A 16,440-nucleotide genomic window follows, 5' to 3' on the forward strand; every position below is an offset into this window, starting at 1 on the left:
CTGAGGCTCCAATACTTTGGTCACCTCATGAGAAGAGAAGACTCCCTGGAAAAGACCCTGATGTTGAGAAAGATTGAGGGCACAAGGAGAAGGGGACGACAGAGGACGAAATGGTTGGACAGTGTTCTCGAAGCTACGAACATGAGTTTGACCAAACTGCGGGAGGCAGTGCAAGACAGGAGTGCCTGGCATGCTCTGGTCCATGGGGTCACGAAGAGTCGGACACGACTAAACAACAACAACAAATATAAACATAAAATAATACAATACAATCATACAGTTAAAAGCAAACATCAATTAACTATTGTGGAAGGATGCATTTGTAATTCTCTGCATGGGCATGGCAGAATAAAAAAGTTTTCAGCAGGCATTTTAAAGTTAGCACAGAAAGCACCTACTGAATCTCTAGTAGCAGAGAGTTCCACAGGACTGGGCCAGTGACACTAAAGGCTCAGTTTCTTGATGTTGTCAAAGGAGCCTCACCAACTTGGGAAATGACCCGAGAAGCTCCTGCAGATGTCCTCAGCGACTGAAGTGGGGTATCAGTCTGCATCCTGTTGGGCTTCCCACTTGCAGCATCCAGGGAAGAGCTAAACTGTGCCAGGATTAGCAAGTTCACAAATGTACACACAGAAACATATACAGTATCCAAATTAAATGCACTTCTTCGGTGCCTTGATTTAAATGGTTTTACTTGGAGTATGTCGTCGTTTAGGGGAAGGAAAACTCTGGCCCTCTTGATGTTGTTGGAGTCCAGTGTCCATCCGCCTCTGCCTGCATGTCCACTGCTTAGGGACAAGAGGAGTTGGGGTCTGACAGCATTGGGAGGAGAGCAGGTTGCCTCCCCCCCCCCGACTAAATTGGCTACCACTCATATATTTTGTGGGGATTGCCCTCTTTCTTTCTCCTAAGAAAAATAAGATATGAATTGATTTGTTAATAAGACAATACTTATGCCTTCAGGAAATCACAGCAACTGACATTAAGGGCAGATCACAACTGTACACCCAACAGGCAGTTAAACCATATGATCCCCACCCCAATAATCTCGAGAACTGTCCTTGGTTAAGAGTGCTGAGATTTGTAGCTCTGCGAGGGAAACATGTGACTTTCTCCAAAGAATCCTGGGAACCATAGGTTCCCTCGGCAGCATTTCCTTTTTTGTGGGGTTTTTACCTCGAGGGCTGCAGACACACCACCCTTGCCTTGACAAACTACAGTTCCCAGGATTCATTTTTGGGAGTGGGTGGCGGGCATAGCTGCCAAGTTATCCCTTTTTTAAAGGGAAATTCCCTTATGCTGAATAGGCTTCCTCATGAGAAAAGGGAAAACTTGGCAGCTATGGTGGCGGGGCATGTACTAGAAGTGCGTGAAGCTACAAAACATGCAGTGTTTGGAAATAAAGCAGGACGCTGGCTGTCTCCCAAACCTTTTCAGGAGCCAGTATTATTATTATTTAATTATTTTGAATATCAAGAAACAGAACAGACTTAGACAAGGAACACAAATCTTAGCGGTTGCGCAGAAAAGAAAGGAAAAGAGTGGCTGATGGTTGCAGTTTTGGCTGTTCCCAGGAAGGCAATGAAATGAAAGTGTCTGTCCTTGATGGAGGGTGAGAACCACGTTTGATGGTCTTAGCAAAGTCAGTGCAAAAGGATATGGAAAGTGACCCCCCCCCAATACTGTAGTCTTTTTTTGTTTTGTTGATTCGTCCATCAGCAGAAGCGCGCTGCCCCACCCGGGTCAAGAGTTGCATTTGGAAATACGAGGGGTTGTTTGGGGACCCAGTGGGGCGACGCTCCAGAGATTTGATTGCTTGCAAAAGCTCTTTCTGCACGGAGCCCCCGCGCGCCCCGGGGCCGCCAGCAGCCCAACGGCATCTCCGGCAAGCAGCAAGCGGCCTCCTGCTCACCAGGTGGCGGCAGAGGAGACTTCCCCGCCCTCCTCCACGGCCTCCTGGCGGCGCGTCATCGTCTGTGTCACCAGGAGGCGCCGGAAGTGCTGCGGGGAGCCTTGGAGACGGATTGAACTATCGCTATATCCATCGAGACAAATATATCTCTAAATTGGACGCAGGTACTGCGTGGGGGTCGCGCGGGGAAGGCGAGGGAGGGGCGGCCGTGGGGGGCGGGGTTTGCTAGGCCGCGTTTCCATAGCACCGTCCCTTTCGCTTCCCTCGGGAGCTTCCGAGGGTGGGCCTCTTGCCCGGGGAGGCGCTGGCGCTGGCTGCGGTCCCCCTGACCGGCGCCGACTCCTTGGGCTGCTGCCTCGTGCGCCGTGGTGCAAACTTTTGGCCATTGGCTGGGATCCAAAGCCGAGGGGAAAGGCCTCCCCTTCCTTCCGCCCCTCGGGGACAGGGCGACCTCCGATGCTGCTGCTGCTGCTGCTGTTATTTTTATATTTCTTTAGACTCCCCTTTTTTCCATGACTGGAACTCCAGGCGGCTTACAGATAAAATAGAAGCAGCTGAAAATAAAGAGGGGTGGTGGGAAGAGCCATTAAAAATTAATAAAATTGAAGCTATCTATCTATCTATCTATCTATCTATCTATCTATCTATCTATCTATCTGATATATGAAAACATATATAAATATATAAAATATATAAAAAACATCACAGCACCAACCTTTGAGGACTGGGAAATCGTGACCTTGTGAATTTATGGCAGAGGTGAAATTAGAACATTTAGCTTGTTTTTTTGCTCTCTACAGTGTTTGTTATTTTATTGCTTTCCTTGTAACTTGATCTTATGCACATTTATTTCTTCACTGGGAATGTTTCTACCTTGGTTTGACTACCCCTCTTTCCTTCCTCAGACCATTTCTGTGTGTCCTCAGTTTGTATGAAGAAATGACTACGCAAGTAAGTGTATCAGAGCCACAACTTTTAATTTTACGATTTAAATTTTATTACTTTATAACAGGGATATTCCTTTTTCTCCCCTAGTACAGTATTCTCTTCAAGCAAGAACAAGGTGAGGAAATGATCCTACTTTGTTAGGCTGCTGAATGAAAAGATAACAACAGGGCAACTGACTTCGGGTTTGGTGGGTGTGCACATCAGTAAACGAGGGGAATTAAGACTAAGAGAGCTGAGTGGGGGTGCTTGTGTAATCTCACTATGCAAGTTGTACAAGCGACAATAAAGTATTTCAATATTCAATATTAACAAAAAGCTGGCAATTTGAATGTATGCGAAAGGGATAGACCTTTAACATAATTCATGAATTCCATCTTAACTGTTCAAAGAAAGTACGGTAAGAATGAATTTATGAAAGAAATGTTCTAGTTGTCATGATTCCTGGTATGTTTGAAATATGAAGACACAAAATTAAGGATCAGAAATAGGAAAAGTGTGAAAAATGAATCCAATTTGTATCCAGCTGTCATAATTTCTGATACCATAGGGATAGGGAACCTTTGGCCCATCACATGTTGTTGGGCTCCAATTCCCTTCAGTCCTAGTCATCATGGTCGCTGGTCAGGATGATGGGATTTATCGTCTCTAGGTTGGAGACAACTTCCTAAATAAAAGAGGGCAAACTCTGCTGTTCAAGAGGACATGATTAGATCTAATGGGCTTAAATTGCAGGAGAGTAGATTTTGGTTGTACTGTAGGAGAAGCATCTTGAGAACGAGCAGTTTGACAATGGAATCAGTTTCCTAGAGCAATGGTAATGTGTCAGACCCAATCACTTTGGATATGGAGCCAGATAGTATGTTATTCCATCCACCCCAACCCACCTGACTGGCTGAGTAAAACAAACTACTTCTAAAATTGTGTTTTTTTAGTCCAGAGCGGGCTAATTGATATTAAGGCAGAATCAATACTATCTGTGACACCTTGCTGTTATCCAGTGAAACTTAAGATAACCCCAGCTGTTAAACTTCATTCCTTTTTGGAATCATCTTGCATTCATCTTTCAATCAGTTATTTTCTTTCCCAGCGCATGATGACGCCATCTGGTCAGTGGCCTGGGGGAAGAATAGAAACGATGGCTCAGAAACAGTCATCTCAGGCTCTTTGGATGACATGGTGAAAGTCTGGAAATGGTGAGTTCCAAGAAAGAAAGAAAGAAAGAAAGAAAGAAAGAAAGAAAGAAAGAAAGAAAGAAAGAAAGAAAGAAAGAAAGAGAATTGGCTAAACTGAATTCTAGAGAAGCCAGGAGCATGATGTAAACATGTGTGGTCTGTTTGGCATCATAGCTAGTTGCTGCTGATAGAACTTCTGTGAACTTGTCTAATCCTTTTTCTTTTAGCTCTGATATAATTTGGTTTCCTGTCTAAACACACTGTAGTTCAACACAAATTCAGATTTGATTTTTAAGCTGTGCTTTGTTTTACCCAAGCAAGCCTTGCAAAAATTTGTTTTCACTGTGCTGTTAGTAACTTGTGGTTTCAAAAGTGTTGACAGTGGGTTTCAGACAAGGGTGTTTCTTTCCTGGAAATGCCAGGGATTGAATGTCAGATCCTTGCCACTGAGCTAAGGCCTTTCCCATTGATTTCCTTGGGACTTCTATGTGCATAATTATTTCATCTCCTTTTCATGCGGAAGACTGAAATTTGGGGGGGGGGGGGACAATGGATTGTGAAAACCAAAATTAATATGGAAATGGAAAAATATGCAGAACAGAATTTCAGAATGTGGTGATAGGTGTGCCATATGAAGAAACATGTATTATTTTTAAATTTTAGTTTCCTTTTATTTTGCAAAGGAACGGAGAGAAGCTGGATCTCAAGTGGACATTAGAAGGTCATCAGCTGGGTGTAGTTTCGGTGGATATTAGTCACACGGGTACCATTGCTGCGTCAAGTTCTTTAGACGCTCACATTCGTATTTGGGACTTAGACACTGGCAAACAGATCAAGTCAATAGATGCTGGACCTGGTAAATATTCCCCAAAAGATTATTCTTGAGAATTTAGCATCACTAATCCTGACTCACCTTATTGGATTGTTTGTAAGGATTACAAGCTCCATCTGGTACGCAGGCTGAGACCCTACCTGCCTGTGGACTATTGAGCCAGAGTGGTGCATGCTTCAGTTATCTCCCGCTTGGACTACTGCAATGTGCTCTACGTGGGGCTACCTTTGAAGGTGACTCGGAAACTGCAATTAATCCAGAATGTGGCAGCTAGACTGGTGACTGGGAGTGGCCAACAAGACCATATAACACCGGTCCTGAAAGACCAACATTGGTTCCCAGTACATTTCAGAGCAGAATTCAAAGTGTTGGTGCTGACCTTTAAAGCCCTAAATGGCCTCGGTCCTGTATCCCTGTCTCCTTCTGCCCGGACACTGAGGTCCAGCTCTGAGGGCCTTCTGGTGGTTCCCTCACTGCGAGAAGTGAGGTTATAGGGAACTAGGCAGAGGGCCGTCTTGGTAGTGGTGCCCGCCCTGTGGAACGCCCTCCCGTCAGATGCCAAGAAAATAAGCTACAGTGGTACCTCTAGTTGCGTGCATCTCTGGATACGTATCTTAGGGTTATGCCACGCACACATGCACAGAAGCGCTCTACTGCGCTGCACGCATGCGCAGAACAGGCACTTCGGTTGTGAAAACCCCGGGATCCGACTGGAGCTCCGGAACGGATCCTGTCTGCAACTGGAGGTACCATTGTATCTTACTTTTAAAAGGCATCCGAAGGCAACCCTGTTTAGGGAAGTTTTTAATGTTTAATGCTGTATTGTGTTTTTAATATTTCGTTGGGAGCCGCCCAGAGTGGCTGGGGAAACCCAGCCAGATGGGCGGGGTATAAATAATATATTGTTGTTGTTGCTGTTGTTAAATAATCAATATAAATCAGGGGTGGCCAACTTCCAAGAGATAGAGATCTACTCACAGAGCTAAAAACTAGCAGTGATCTACCCCCTTTTTGGGGTTCAGGTCAAAGTTGATGAGCTTTTTTGCCTTCTTTTAGGAAGAAGGCCCATTTTTGGGGGGTTCAGGTTGAAATTGTTGAACTTTTTTTAGGGAGGGGAAAGCCACGTGTTTTAGGAGTCCAGGGCAAAAATGTTGAGCTTTTTGGGTGGAACCAAACTTGTTGAGCTTCTTGGGGGGCTCCAGTGATCTACCACAGATGTCCAGTGATCTACCGGTAGATCATGATCTACCTGTTGGACGTGCCTGATATAAATCATTTTGAATGATTCAAACCATTACACAAATATCATTCTCAACATCATCACCAGGATATTAACCACAATAGCATAATGGCTCGCAGTGGGATGCACCTTCTAATACGTGCTTTCATGCACAGCTAGTCATACATCAACATCGCCATGCACTTATAAGAAAAGTTCAATCAGTGTTGGATATTTAATCTGGAGTTTAGAGCACTAACCTTTCCCTCATTCTCCTCTCACAGTGGATGCCTGGTCACTCGCTTTTTCGCCTGACTCCCAATATGTTGCAACAGGAAGCCACATAGGGAAGGTGAACATTTTTGGTGTCGAGACTGGGAAAAAAGAATATTCCTTGGATACAAGAGGCAAATTCATCCTGAGTATTGCATATGTAAGAATCCTGTCTGTTACGTTTGGTGCAATCTCTTTTACTATCTCCACCACTTACTAATTTGTCCTGAATGCCCTGTGTTTTGCTAGCATTTAAAAGTGGTGCCAAGGGAGAGGTGGCCTCAGACCTCCACTGTGCTAGGTCATTAATGGTTTCAAAATGCTGATCAACAAGAGCTGCTTCAGAAGATTTTCAAATCCAGTACCTCTTACTCTGTTTTTCTTCTTCACAAGGCTGTGTGTGCAAATCTAAACCAGATAAAATGCTATGCCTTCACATTATATGGGGCCCACAGTAATTAAGAAATTGTATGGGTGCCCAGAGACATTAAAACACAAGCCAAATAAATTTAACGTGACAAGAATATAACTGTGTACTTGTCAAAGATCAGTGTTTGTTTTTTCATGGTATTTATAGGTGTGTCCCCACTAGCTGATGATCCTAGAATATGTTCTGGTGGGGAGCTTCTGTCTTGCCGGCCAGACATTGCCCACCAAAGGCTTTAAGCTGGCCAAAGCCATTTCCCCCAATTCCTGATTCAAGGGCTTTGCATGGAACCCCAACTGAAACAGAAGGGGGGGAGAGAACCTTCCTTTTAACAGCACCTTGCACATTATGTCATTTTGATGTCGTGTTATTGGCGTATGGGTAGCCCAGTGAGGCTGATCTTGATAAGGATCTGGCCCATACCACCAAAAAGGTTCACCACCCTTATGATACAGCCTGAAATCAGCAGCTGCCACATTTTATGACCCAGACCAATTGGTGCCCTTTATTAGGGATCCACCTCTGGGTTTTCTTGCAGGAAAATCAGAGCCTTGTTGAAGTGAGACTGATACCCCCTGATGGAGTGTATCTGGTGCTGTGCAGACTTGCCTAATGCTGCCAAGCTAGCCCCAGGCAGGATGATTTGTAAGAGACCTGCAATGTCAAGCTGCAGCTTGAAGCCTTTCCCATCATTGGATCTGCTTGATATACCCACAGGTATATTTAATCTTCACAGCATAGTAATGCACTCGAGCAGAGAGGGCTGCCTTTCTCAGAAAGAAATTGGCTGATGTTGGCGAGGCTTAGGTATAGTTGACGTTTTCTGGCTTCCATAACCTCTGGTCTGAATCCCTGTTGCTGTGAACAGCTACTGGGGAGAGTGCTGCTGCTCTCGGGCTTCCCATAGGCACCTGATGGGCCATTGTCAGAGCAAGACTGTGGCCTGATGCAACTGTGCTCTTTTGACATAATGGTCTTATAACTTGACCACAGTATTCAAGGCATTAGTGACTTCAAGGTTGGATTACTGCAAATAACGGGGGGGGGGGGTCCTTGCCATTGGTTTGGATACTGCAGTTGTTGAGAGCAGTATATTATGGCTCAAGATTTGCACTGGGTGCCAGTTTGTTACTCAGACAAGTTCAAGGTTTACTCTTATTACATAAAGCTGTTGAGAACTTCAGACCAGTTTACATGAAAGATCACCTTACCCCATACTGTACATGCGTACTTGACCACTTTGATCTGTGGAACTTGCACTTTTACAAAATGCTGCATAATGTTCATTCCTCATCTGTTTGGACTCAATCCAATCTATGCTTTGGAGCAACCTTCCTAACATTAACACAGGCAGGCATCTTTTCTAGGCTGTTCTAGATGCTTTCAAAAACTTTTCATTTCAGCTTAGTGGTGGTGGTTTTGATTAGGTGCTCTATAAATTTCTCTAAATAGAATATGTTTTCCCTTTATGCCTGCATGCACTTGGGGATGGAGGAAGATAGCATTTTTTTAAAAAAAATAGCACAATTCTCTGTTATTTGCAGAGCCCAGATGGAAAATATCTTGCCAGTGGAGCTATAGATGGAATTATCAATATCTTTGATATTGCAACTGGAAAACTTCTTCACACGTTGGAAGGTAAGGCTTGGAATGTTTGCAACAGATTGCTCTCCATCTCTGGGAAGTGGTCCGAAGCCTCCAAATACAGAGGCTGTGCTTTGCTTTCCTGCTTCGTTTTCAGGTTCCCAGCAGAGCTGCTCCTGCCCATGCATCCAGAAGCAGTTCAGGAAAGGAACTAGTCAAACAGGCTTGCAGGGGAAGGGGCAGTACAAGATGTGATATATTTAGGCCTTCATGGATGAAAGTGGGATTCTTTTATATTTCAGGGCACGCTATGCCAATCCGTTCCTTGACATTCTCCCCAGACTCCCAGTTACTTGTCACAGCTTCAGATGATGGCTACATCAAGATTTATGACGTGTAAGTGCTCATCCTCTCTTTGTCCATAGGAAGGCAATGTCTCTCAAAACTGATCCAGTGGTAATGTAATGGTAAAATCTATCTTTTGGAGATAAAAAAAATCAATTTCCCCTTTCTACTTCCTTGTATCTCCTCTTAACTGCTCCTCAGTTTTCCAAACCAACAGGAAAGAGGTACTTTGCTTCCTTCCTTGCCTGAGAGCATGTCCTGCAGAGCTTGTTGGGACTCCAATTCCTGTGTCAGCGCCAGCCTGCAAGGCCAATGGTCAGGCCTGGTGGGAGTTGTAATCCAACAACATCCGGAAGGCAGCAGGATGAGGAAGGCTGCCTAAATCAGTTATGTCAGGGACAACCTTTGGCTTTCATAGAAAAGAGCAAACAGCCCCAGAAGATATTGCCAAGCCTAATCTAGTGTTATCAGTTTCTTACAGTGGCCAACAGAGTTAGAAACTCAGCTATACAAACTAGGCATCACATGGCACCTTGAGCCTGGGTTATGGTCACAACAATGGAAAGTCTAGACACACACACCCAGATTACAAAGCTGGAAATGAATTGTGTATATCATCAGCAGAATAAAATTTAACAGTGGTGGTTCCCCACCTTTTTGCTGCTCTTTTGATTCCTTTGGGTTATTCCAGGTGTCTTTTGTGGCATTTTGAACAATTGAAGCAATTAACCATTCTAAAAAGAAAGCATCAAAAATAAAATGAGCACCCCAGACCATACCTTTGTGTTTTGGGCAAATAAATCCAGAGTAACTACCATTTCCTGATTCTGTACTAAACAACGACACATATTACAGGCCTACGCAACTGATGGCAGAGATGCCCAATGCGTGCATGTGCATTTATTGCTTGCTTGCATTTATATCTAGCTTTTTAATCCAATGAATTAGTTTACAATTGAGACAAACAATTATAAGTGAACCAGAACATCATCAGAAAAACTACCAAATAAAACAAGTATCAACAGAATCAAAATGGAAGCAGGCCATTCTTCAGTTTGTTAGATGGAAATGGCAAGGAAATCTGCATGCTTCCCATGGCTTCCTCCACTAAAGAAAGGCTGTGTTAAGTTTTTGCCTACAAAGCTGGCCAGTCCAGATTTAGGGTACAGAAAAGTCCAAAAGAAAGAAAGAAAAAGGAAATAGGCCATCACCATAAAAGGGTAGGGTAGGTTTAGTGGCCTAGATTTCAAAGAAAATGGGAAGTATCCTACAAGTGTTGGGGAGGTGGGGGGGGGGGGGAAAGGGGCCATTGCATTTTTTTTTTCTGACCTGAACAATTTCTGTCAAAATATTCATTTAGAACTAAATTAAAATCTCCCCCCCGAATGTTTGACCTTTTAAAAAAAAACATTTCCAGCTCCGTCAATGTTTTTTTCCAAAAAATCTTCTTGTTGGTTGTTTGGTGCATAAAGATTACCTATAGTCAGCCATTGGTCTTGCAGTGATAAACAAGTAACGTCCATCAGGATCAAAGGGTTTGTTCAGGTTTAAATTCTGATTTATCTGCAACCCATATTGTTACCCCACGAGCCTTAGATGTTCCCTGAGAGGCAAACCACTGTCCCACAGAGGAAGGGAGGGGAGACGTACTCATTGTAGCCCCCCTCTTCCTCTGGTGAGTCTCCTGGACCAGAATCAAGTCCGTCTAGAGGGGTTGGGAGCTGGGGGCACTGTCATACAGTGGTTCCGCTCCTTCCTCCTAGGCTGTGTTCAGAAAGTGGTGGTGGGGGATGGGTGTTCAGACCCCTGCACTCTCACTTATGGGGTGCCTCAGGGTTCTGTCCTCTCCCCCATGCTTTTCAACATCTACATGCAGCCGCTGGGAGAGATCATCAGGGGGTTTGGGCTTGGTGTTCATCAGTATGCGGATGATACCCAGCTCTACTTCTCTTTCAAATCAGAACCAGTGAAGGCAGTGAAGGTCCTGTGTGAGTGCCTGGAGGCGGTTGGAGGATGGATGGCGGCTAACAGATTGAGGTTGAATCCTGACGAGACAGAAGTACAGTACTGTTGTGGGGGGCAGAAGGCAGGCAGGTATGGTCCCGAATGGGGTAACTGTGCCCCTGAAGGACCAGGTGCGCAGCCTGGGAGTCATTCTGGACTTACAGCTGTCCATGGAGGCACAGGTCAATTCTGTGTCCAGGGCAGCTGTCTATCAGCTCCATCTGGTACGCAGGCTGAGACCCTACCTGACCGCGGACTGTCTCGCCAGAGTGGTGCATGCTCTGGTTACCCTGTTTCTCATATTTTAAGGCATCCCCATAAAATAAGCCATAGCAGGATTTTTAAGCATTCAAGGAATATAAGCCATACCCCGAAAATAAGACATAGTGATAGGCGCAGCAGCAATGCCGACCACAGCAGCAGGAGGAGGAAAAAAATAAGACATCCCTTGAAAATAAGCCATAGTGTGTTTTTTTGAGGAAAAAATAAATATAAGACGTGTCTTATAATATGAGAAACACGGTATCTCCCGCTTGGACTATTGCAATGCGCTCTACGTGGGGCTACCTTTGAAGGTGACCCGGAAACTACAACTACGTAGTTGCAATTACACAGCAATACACTACAAACTAGTTGCAATTAGTTGCAATACACAGCAACAAGACATAATTGCTCACAATCAGCCCATTCTCTGTTGCAGGAGGTGCCCGGTGCCCAGTTAGTGTCAAACACTGGTGGCCACCAGTGGGTATCCATCCTGCAAGAGCAGCCTTCTAGGTCTGAATGTGGAAGTTCTACTTGGTTGACATGTCTAATAGCTACGAAAAACCTTTTCCCTTGGATTTGTTTTGTTCCCATCCGGCCATCAGCCCCTAGGAAGCTGCCTTTATACCATTGGTTCATCTAGCCCATTTCCCCCCTGCACCTTCATCCATTTGGCTTCTGCAAAGAAGCATCTTTTGGCGTTGTTTGCCCTTTTCCTTTGGAAGACAAAGGTTGAAATCAATGTGACTGATAAAGGCAGCCTTCCCCAGCCTCATGCCCTAGAGCGGCTGTTGAAGCCCAGACTGAATGGCAACTAGTTAGAGATGATGGGGGTTGGAGCCAGACACCTGGAAGGCACCAGGTTGGGGAAGGTTGAATTAAGGGATAAGTCATATCCTGCTAAGTGAAGATGTTGGTTGCGTTTTCATGAAGTGTGAAACCTTTCACATGGCAGGAAAGTACGGGGTGCAGCCTAGCACATACGTTTTATTCTTTTGGAATGCTGATCTCTTGGACCTTGAATGAAGAATGCGGTAAAACGGACCCAGCACTCCCAGGTAGCCGAGAATTGCAAGGAAGATTGATAATCAGAAGCAACCATTTTTTCACAGAAGTTTGTCCACAATTGCTCCAGGTTTTCATTGAGAATCCTGATAAACATCCAAAGAAACTCAGAGGTTCCCTGGAATATTATTTTGAAAACCCTATTAAGGTGTATTTCTAAACTGGAGCCTGTTTTTGAATTCTGCAGGCAGCATGCAAACCTGGCAGGCACCCTGAGTGGCCACGCATCTTGGGTGCTAAATGTAGCATTTTGTCCTGACGACACCCATTTCGTTTCTAGGTATGTAGAATGTTGACAGGACCGGATTTGGTTGGGTTATGTGTTACATTTTCATCTTGCCCTTTCTTCATGGAACTCTACAAAGGAGTATGTCACTGGTGGGTTCTTTGTTGAGCAGCAGTTAGCCTAATTTCATGTGGGTAGCAAGGAGAGGGGGAAGTGGATGGGAAAGGAGGTGGTGCAGAGAGAGAGAGAGAGAAGTGGTGACTCACAATGGGCTTTGGCCTTTCCATGCCTGTTGCTAGTATGTGGCCCCCAGCAGAGGGAATGGTTTCCTGCTGCAGGCCTATGCTGGATTCACTCTCTTCTGCCTCCCCCCAAGCCACAGAGGTAAGTAGAGCACCCTTATAAGGTAGGCTAGGCTGAGATAGACTCTGGTCCCTCGTCATCCGGTGAACTTCATGGCTCAGTGTGGATTTGAACTTGCCCCCTGATCCTGTGACATTACAACATCATTTATGTGGATGGGATGTGGAGAGGAAGGCCTGTTTATAAATGGAGCTTCATAGAGTAAAATTCACATAGTTGTGAAAACTGGGTCCATGACTGGTGAATTGATTTTCTTAATTGGGCAGAACTAGGAATTAGCAGCCTTATTTTCAAAAGGTGCCAAGTAAACTGTAGGATTGTAATTCAACTAACTTATACTCAAACTCCTTAAAATTTATGGACCTACCGTAAGTCATGGCCAGTTAATTACAATCAAGAGGTCTACTACAGTATGAGTAAAAGTTACTTGAATACAACCTATGCAACTGCTCCCCCTATTTTTAAGATGGTTTTTTCACAAATGAATATACCGTATTGGGGGGGGGGTTGCCCAGAGTTTTCCAGCTTTGGGGGGTGGGGTGGGGGTTGCCACCAATCTCTCACCCGCCTGATCAACACTCCCAATCCCCAGCAGCCACCAATCACCCCCTAATTGCCACTAAGAATCTCCTGCTCACACCTGCAACCAGTCACCCATCCCCCTCTGCCCTATCCGTGTATAAGACCCACTTAAAAATCATCTTATACATGGAAAAATATGGTATGTTGATGTTGAAAGTCTGATTAAGAGTGTAATAGAATAAATGACAAAGAATTCCTAAGGGAAAGTTCTCAAATGGGGTCTTCCGTTTCTTTACCTTGCTGATCTTGCTCTACAGAGCCTGGGTTTGCTCTACTCTGCTGCAATGTACTTTGTCAGTCTCCTTTCCTGCTCATTTCAGTGTGTGGTTTTCCCCATAAACAGCAAGGCTTTAACAGCACCCCCAAGCTCTTGCCCTTGTTCTCCTGGGTTTGTTTGCAAAACATGTGTGAGCGGAAGATAACTGTTGGTGTCATCTTCAAGCATGGCAAAATGAGGGGCATCTATTGTAGGGGTATGAGCCGTGCATAATTTTTCTGAGAGCTGCATTGAGCCACACTTGTCTTGGGGGTTTGTGCAGGACAATGGAATAGCTTGGTGTTCCCTACACTGACTGGCAGTGGCCGCCCAGGTTTTCAGGAAGGCATTACCAGCCCTTTCTGCAGATGCTGGGGACTGAACCTTCTGCACACAAGTCAGATGCCGCACCACTGAGCAAGGTTCTGCATTAGACACAGTTGCATGCTGTGGGCTCACTTTCTTGCATGCTGTTTGGTAACTGGATAGCTGCTGGTCATCAAGTGTACAGCGAGTGGAATGTGTGAACTGCATTTTGCTGCGGTGAAGGAACATGGAAGCTTGAACTTTCAGGTGCCTTGTTGGGTCAGGCCAGCAAGTTCTGTAAGTCTGGTCTCGATTGGAAACTAAAGGGGACTGCAGTCTTGTATTGCTAAGGGCAGTTAGTTACTCTTTACTCATCTGCTTAGTTTTTGTGGCGCTGTGGGTGTAAACCACTGAGCCTTGGGCTTGCTGATTGGAAGGTCGGCAGTTCAAATCCCTGCGATGGGGCAAGCTCCCGTTGCTCAGTCCCAGCTCCTGCCAACCTAGCAGTTCGAAAGCACGTCAAAGTGCAAGTAGATAAATAGGTACTGCTCTGGCAGGAAGGTACACAGTGTTTCTGTGTTCTGCTCTGGTTTCGCCAGAAGCGGCTTAGTCATGCTGGCCACATGACCCATAAAAACTGTCTGCGGACAAACGCCGGCTCCCTTGGCCAGTAAAGCGAGATGAGCGCCGCAACCCCAGAGTCGTTTGTGACTGGACTTAATTGAGAGGGGTCCTTTACCTTTAATTAGCATGGCAGCTTCTGCTTTGTGCTGTGTCTTGCATAACACCTGGCCTGAACATGATGCATGGCAAATACACACTTCTCATGCCAGTCTTCAGATTTTCTGTAGAGGCCCTGCTCCAAGTATCTTCTTTAGTACGATGCATTCTTTTCTGGGTCCGCTCCAGGGACACATGTCTGGTGCCAACACTGGCACCTTTTTCAGTAACAGGGGAAGACCATCCTTTTTGCCCAGACAAGTCAGATGGTTGTTTTGGGTTGTTTTTTTGCATGCTATATTCTGCTTTTCTTGGGGTGGGGGTGGGGGTGTTATTCACACTTTTGTACACCAGCCTGGAACCTTTAAATGAAATATCCTAAATTAATGTGACAAAATAGTGAGTACTGTGGCTTCAGGATAGATGTGACTTGCCATTTTTTATTTCCCCAAAGAGGGAAGGGTGAGCTCAGGGTTGGAGGCTCACACCAGTAGACTGCAGAAATAGTGATTTCAGGAAGCAGATGCCATTTCCTATTGCTGGTGGGTTGGTATTAACAGGGCACAAAATTGTTGATTGTTCTTCTTTTCCAGTTCATCAGACAAAACTGTGAAAGTGTGGGATGTGCCTTCTAAGACCTGTGTTCATACTTTCTTTGATCATCAAGATCAGGTATACAGAACTTTGTGGCTGTCAGTTGTGGCAGCCTAGGGAACTTTCCTTACATTAAAACCTTTAGTTCAGGCTGCATAGAACTAGTCTTGAGAAGTTTCAAAATTTGAAGGGTTACTTCCTGCTATAATTGCAGTTTTTTTTTTACAGAAATAGTATATAAATTTTGTTCCATAAAATAAATGTGAAGTGTGTCCAATTAGATTGTCTATCCCTGTGCTGCCTACTGAGCAGTTCTCTTAACACCTGAAACAGAAGATTTCCATCCACCACCACCCCATCCCCAAATAAAACCGGGCATTTTAATTTGAGACGATTGAACCACTCAGCTTGCCTCTGTGCAAAGTGGTAACAAGGGTGTGAGACTGAAAGTGCAATCCCATTGGCCTGCCTTTTTAGCAGAATGAGTGTGCTTTTGCTGGCAGAGAGGCCATAGCTTGGTAGCAGTATATGCCTGGCCTGCAGGTCCAATGCTTGGCATCGCCACATCAGGGAGCAAGTGATGGGTAAGCTCTGCCTCAGACTACACGTTGCTGCTACTCAATACGAGGCAGCTTCTTGTGTTTCAGTTTTACAATTGTCACTGCTCGACTCCTATCAGCCATAGTCAGGCACAGTGGAATTGTAGCCCAACATCTGAGAGCCCATTGGGTTATTTTCTTTTGTGCAGTGGGCGGTACACAGCATATATGAATTACCTTTAAAGAAAAGGACTTGTGATCATCATAATTTTTAAAATGTCTGTTATAAGCTATTGCCCAACTCTCTGCAATCAATCTTACAGATTTTTGGTTTTGTTCACAGGTCTGGGGAGTGCAATACAACGGAAATGGTTCTAAAATTGTATCAGTTGGTGATGATCAAGAAATCCATATTTATGACTGTCCAATTTAAATGTCCCTATATCAATTTGGGTGTCTAGATAATTCTGTCTTGTGTGCATCAAGAAAACCTTTAGATTTTGACAAAAATAATCAATATATATCTAAGTTTGTATGAATTTTGCTATTTATGTTTAAAAATGTATTTGTTACTTTAAATTACTTAATATGCCAACTGGGCTACTGGGGTATCATTTCCCCCCCCTATTTTGGGGTGGCAGTGCTTGTCATGGATGGCACAGGTGTAACTACAAACAAGAATAAAGACTGTGCATGTGCTCAGGGGAGCCCAGCAATTTGCAAACATTTGCAATATACAAAGAATTTCTTTCCAGCAGGGGGACCCAAGCATAAAAATCAGAAAAAGATGCTGCTTGCATGGAAGTTCC

The 16,440-nt window shown here is 44.7% G+C and overlaps 1 protein-coding gene across 3 annotated transcripts; it reads left to right on the top strand.

Moving 5' to 3' along the window:
* Nucleotides 1-1,986: 1,986 nt before the first annotated feature.
* SKIC8 (SKI8 subunit of superkiller complex) lies at nucleotides 1,987-16,226 on the top strand. Of its 3 annotated transcripts, none has more exons than XM_035137915.3 (11): nucleotides 1,987-2,076; nucleotides 2,818-2,863; nucleotides 2,948-2,975; nucleotides 3,948-4,053; nucleotides 4,716-4,888; nucleotides 6,368-6,516; nucleotides 8,328-8,421; nucleotides 8,670-8,763; nucleotides 12,233-12,325; nucleotides 15,092-15,170; nucleotides 15,975-16,226. In XM_035137915.3, the coding sequence occupies exons 2-11, from the start codon at nucleotides 2,852-2,854 to the stop codon at nucleotides 16,062-16,064; spliced, it is 918 nt and encodes a 305-aa protein (XP_034993806.1). In that variant the 5' UTR covers nucleotides 1,987-2,076; nucleotides 2,818-2,851; the 3' UTR covers nucleotides 16,065-16,226. The 3 variants fall into 3 exon arrangements, with proteins under 3 accessions (XP_034993806.1, XP_034993807.1, XP_034993808.1); XM_035137916.3 differs by having other exon boundaries at nucleotides 2,953-2,975; XM_035137917.3 differs by lacking the exon at nucleotides 2,948-2,975.
* The last annotated feature ends 214 nt before the right edge of the window (nucleotides 16,227-16,440 follow it).

This window comes from Zootoca vivipara, chromosome 13 (genome assembly GCF_965207765.1).
Source record: "Zootoca vivipara chromosome 13, rZooViv2.hap1.1, whole genome shotgun sequence".
Lineage (NCBI taxonomy): Eukaryota > Metazoa > Chordata > Lepidosauria > Squamata > Lacertidae > Zootoca > Zootoca vivipara.

Bases quoted from the DNA above. Each gene is read 5' to 3' on its own strand.
- SKIC8 (XM_035137915.3), top strand. The intron at 4,054-4,715 runs GTGAGTTCCAAG...TATTTTGCAAAG, and splicing joins ATGGTGAAAGTCTGGAAATG to GAACGGAGAGAAGCTGGATC. The intron at 8,764-12,232 runs GTAAGTGCTCAT...TGAATTCTGCAG, and splicing joins TACATCAAGATTTATGACGT to GCAGCATGCAAACCTGGCAG.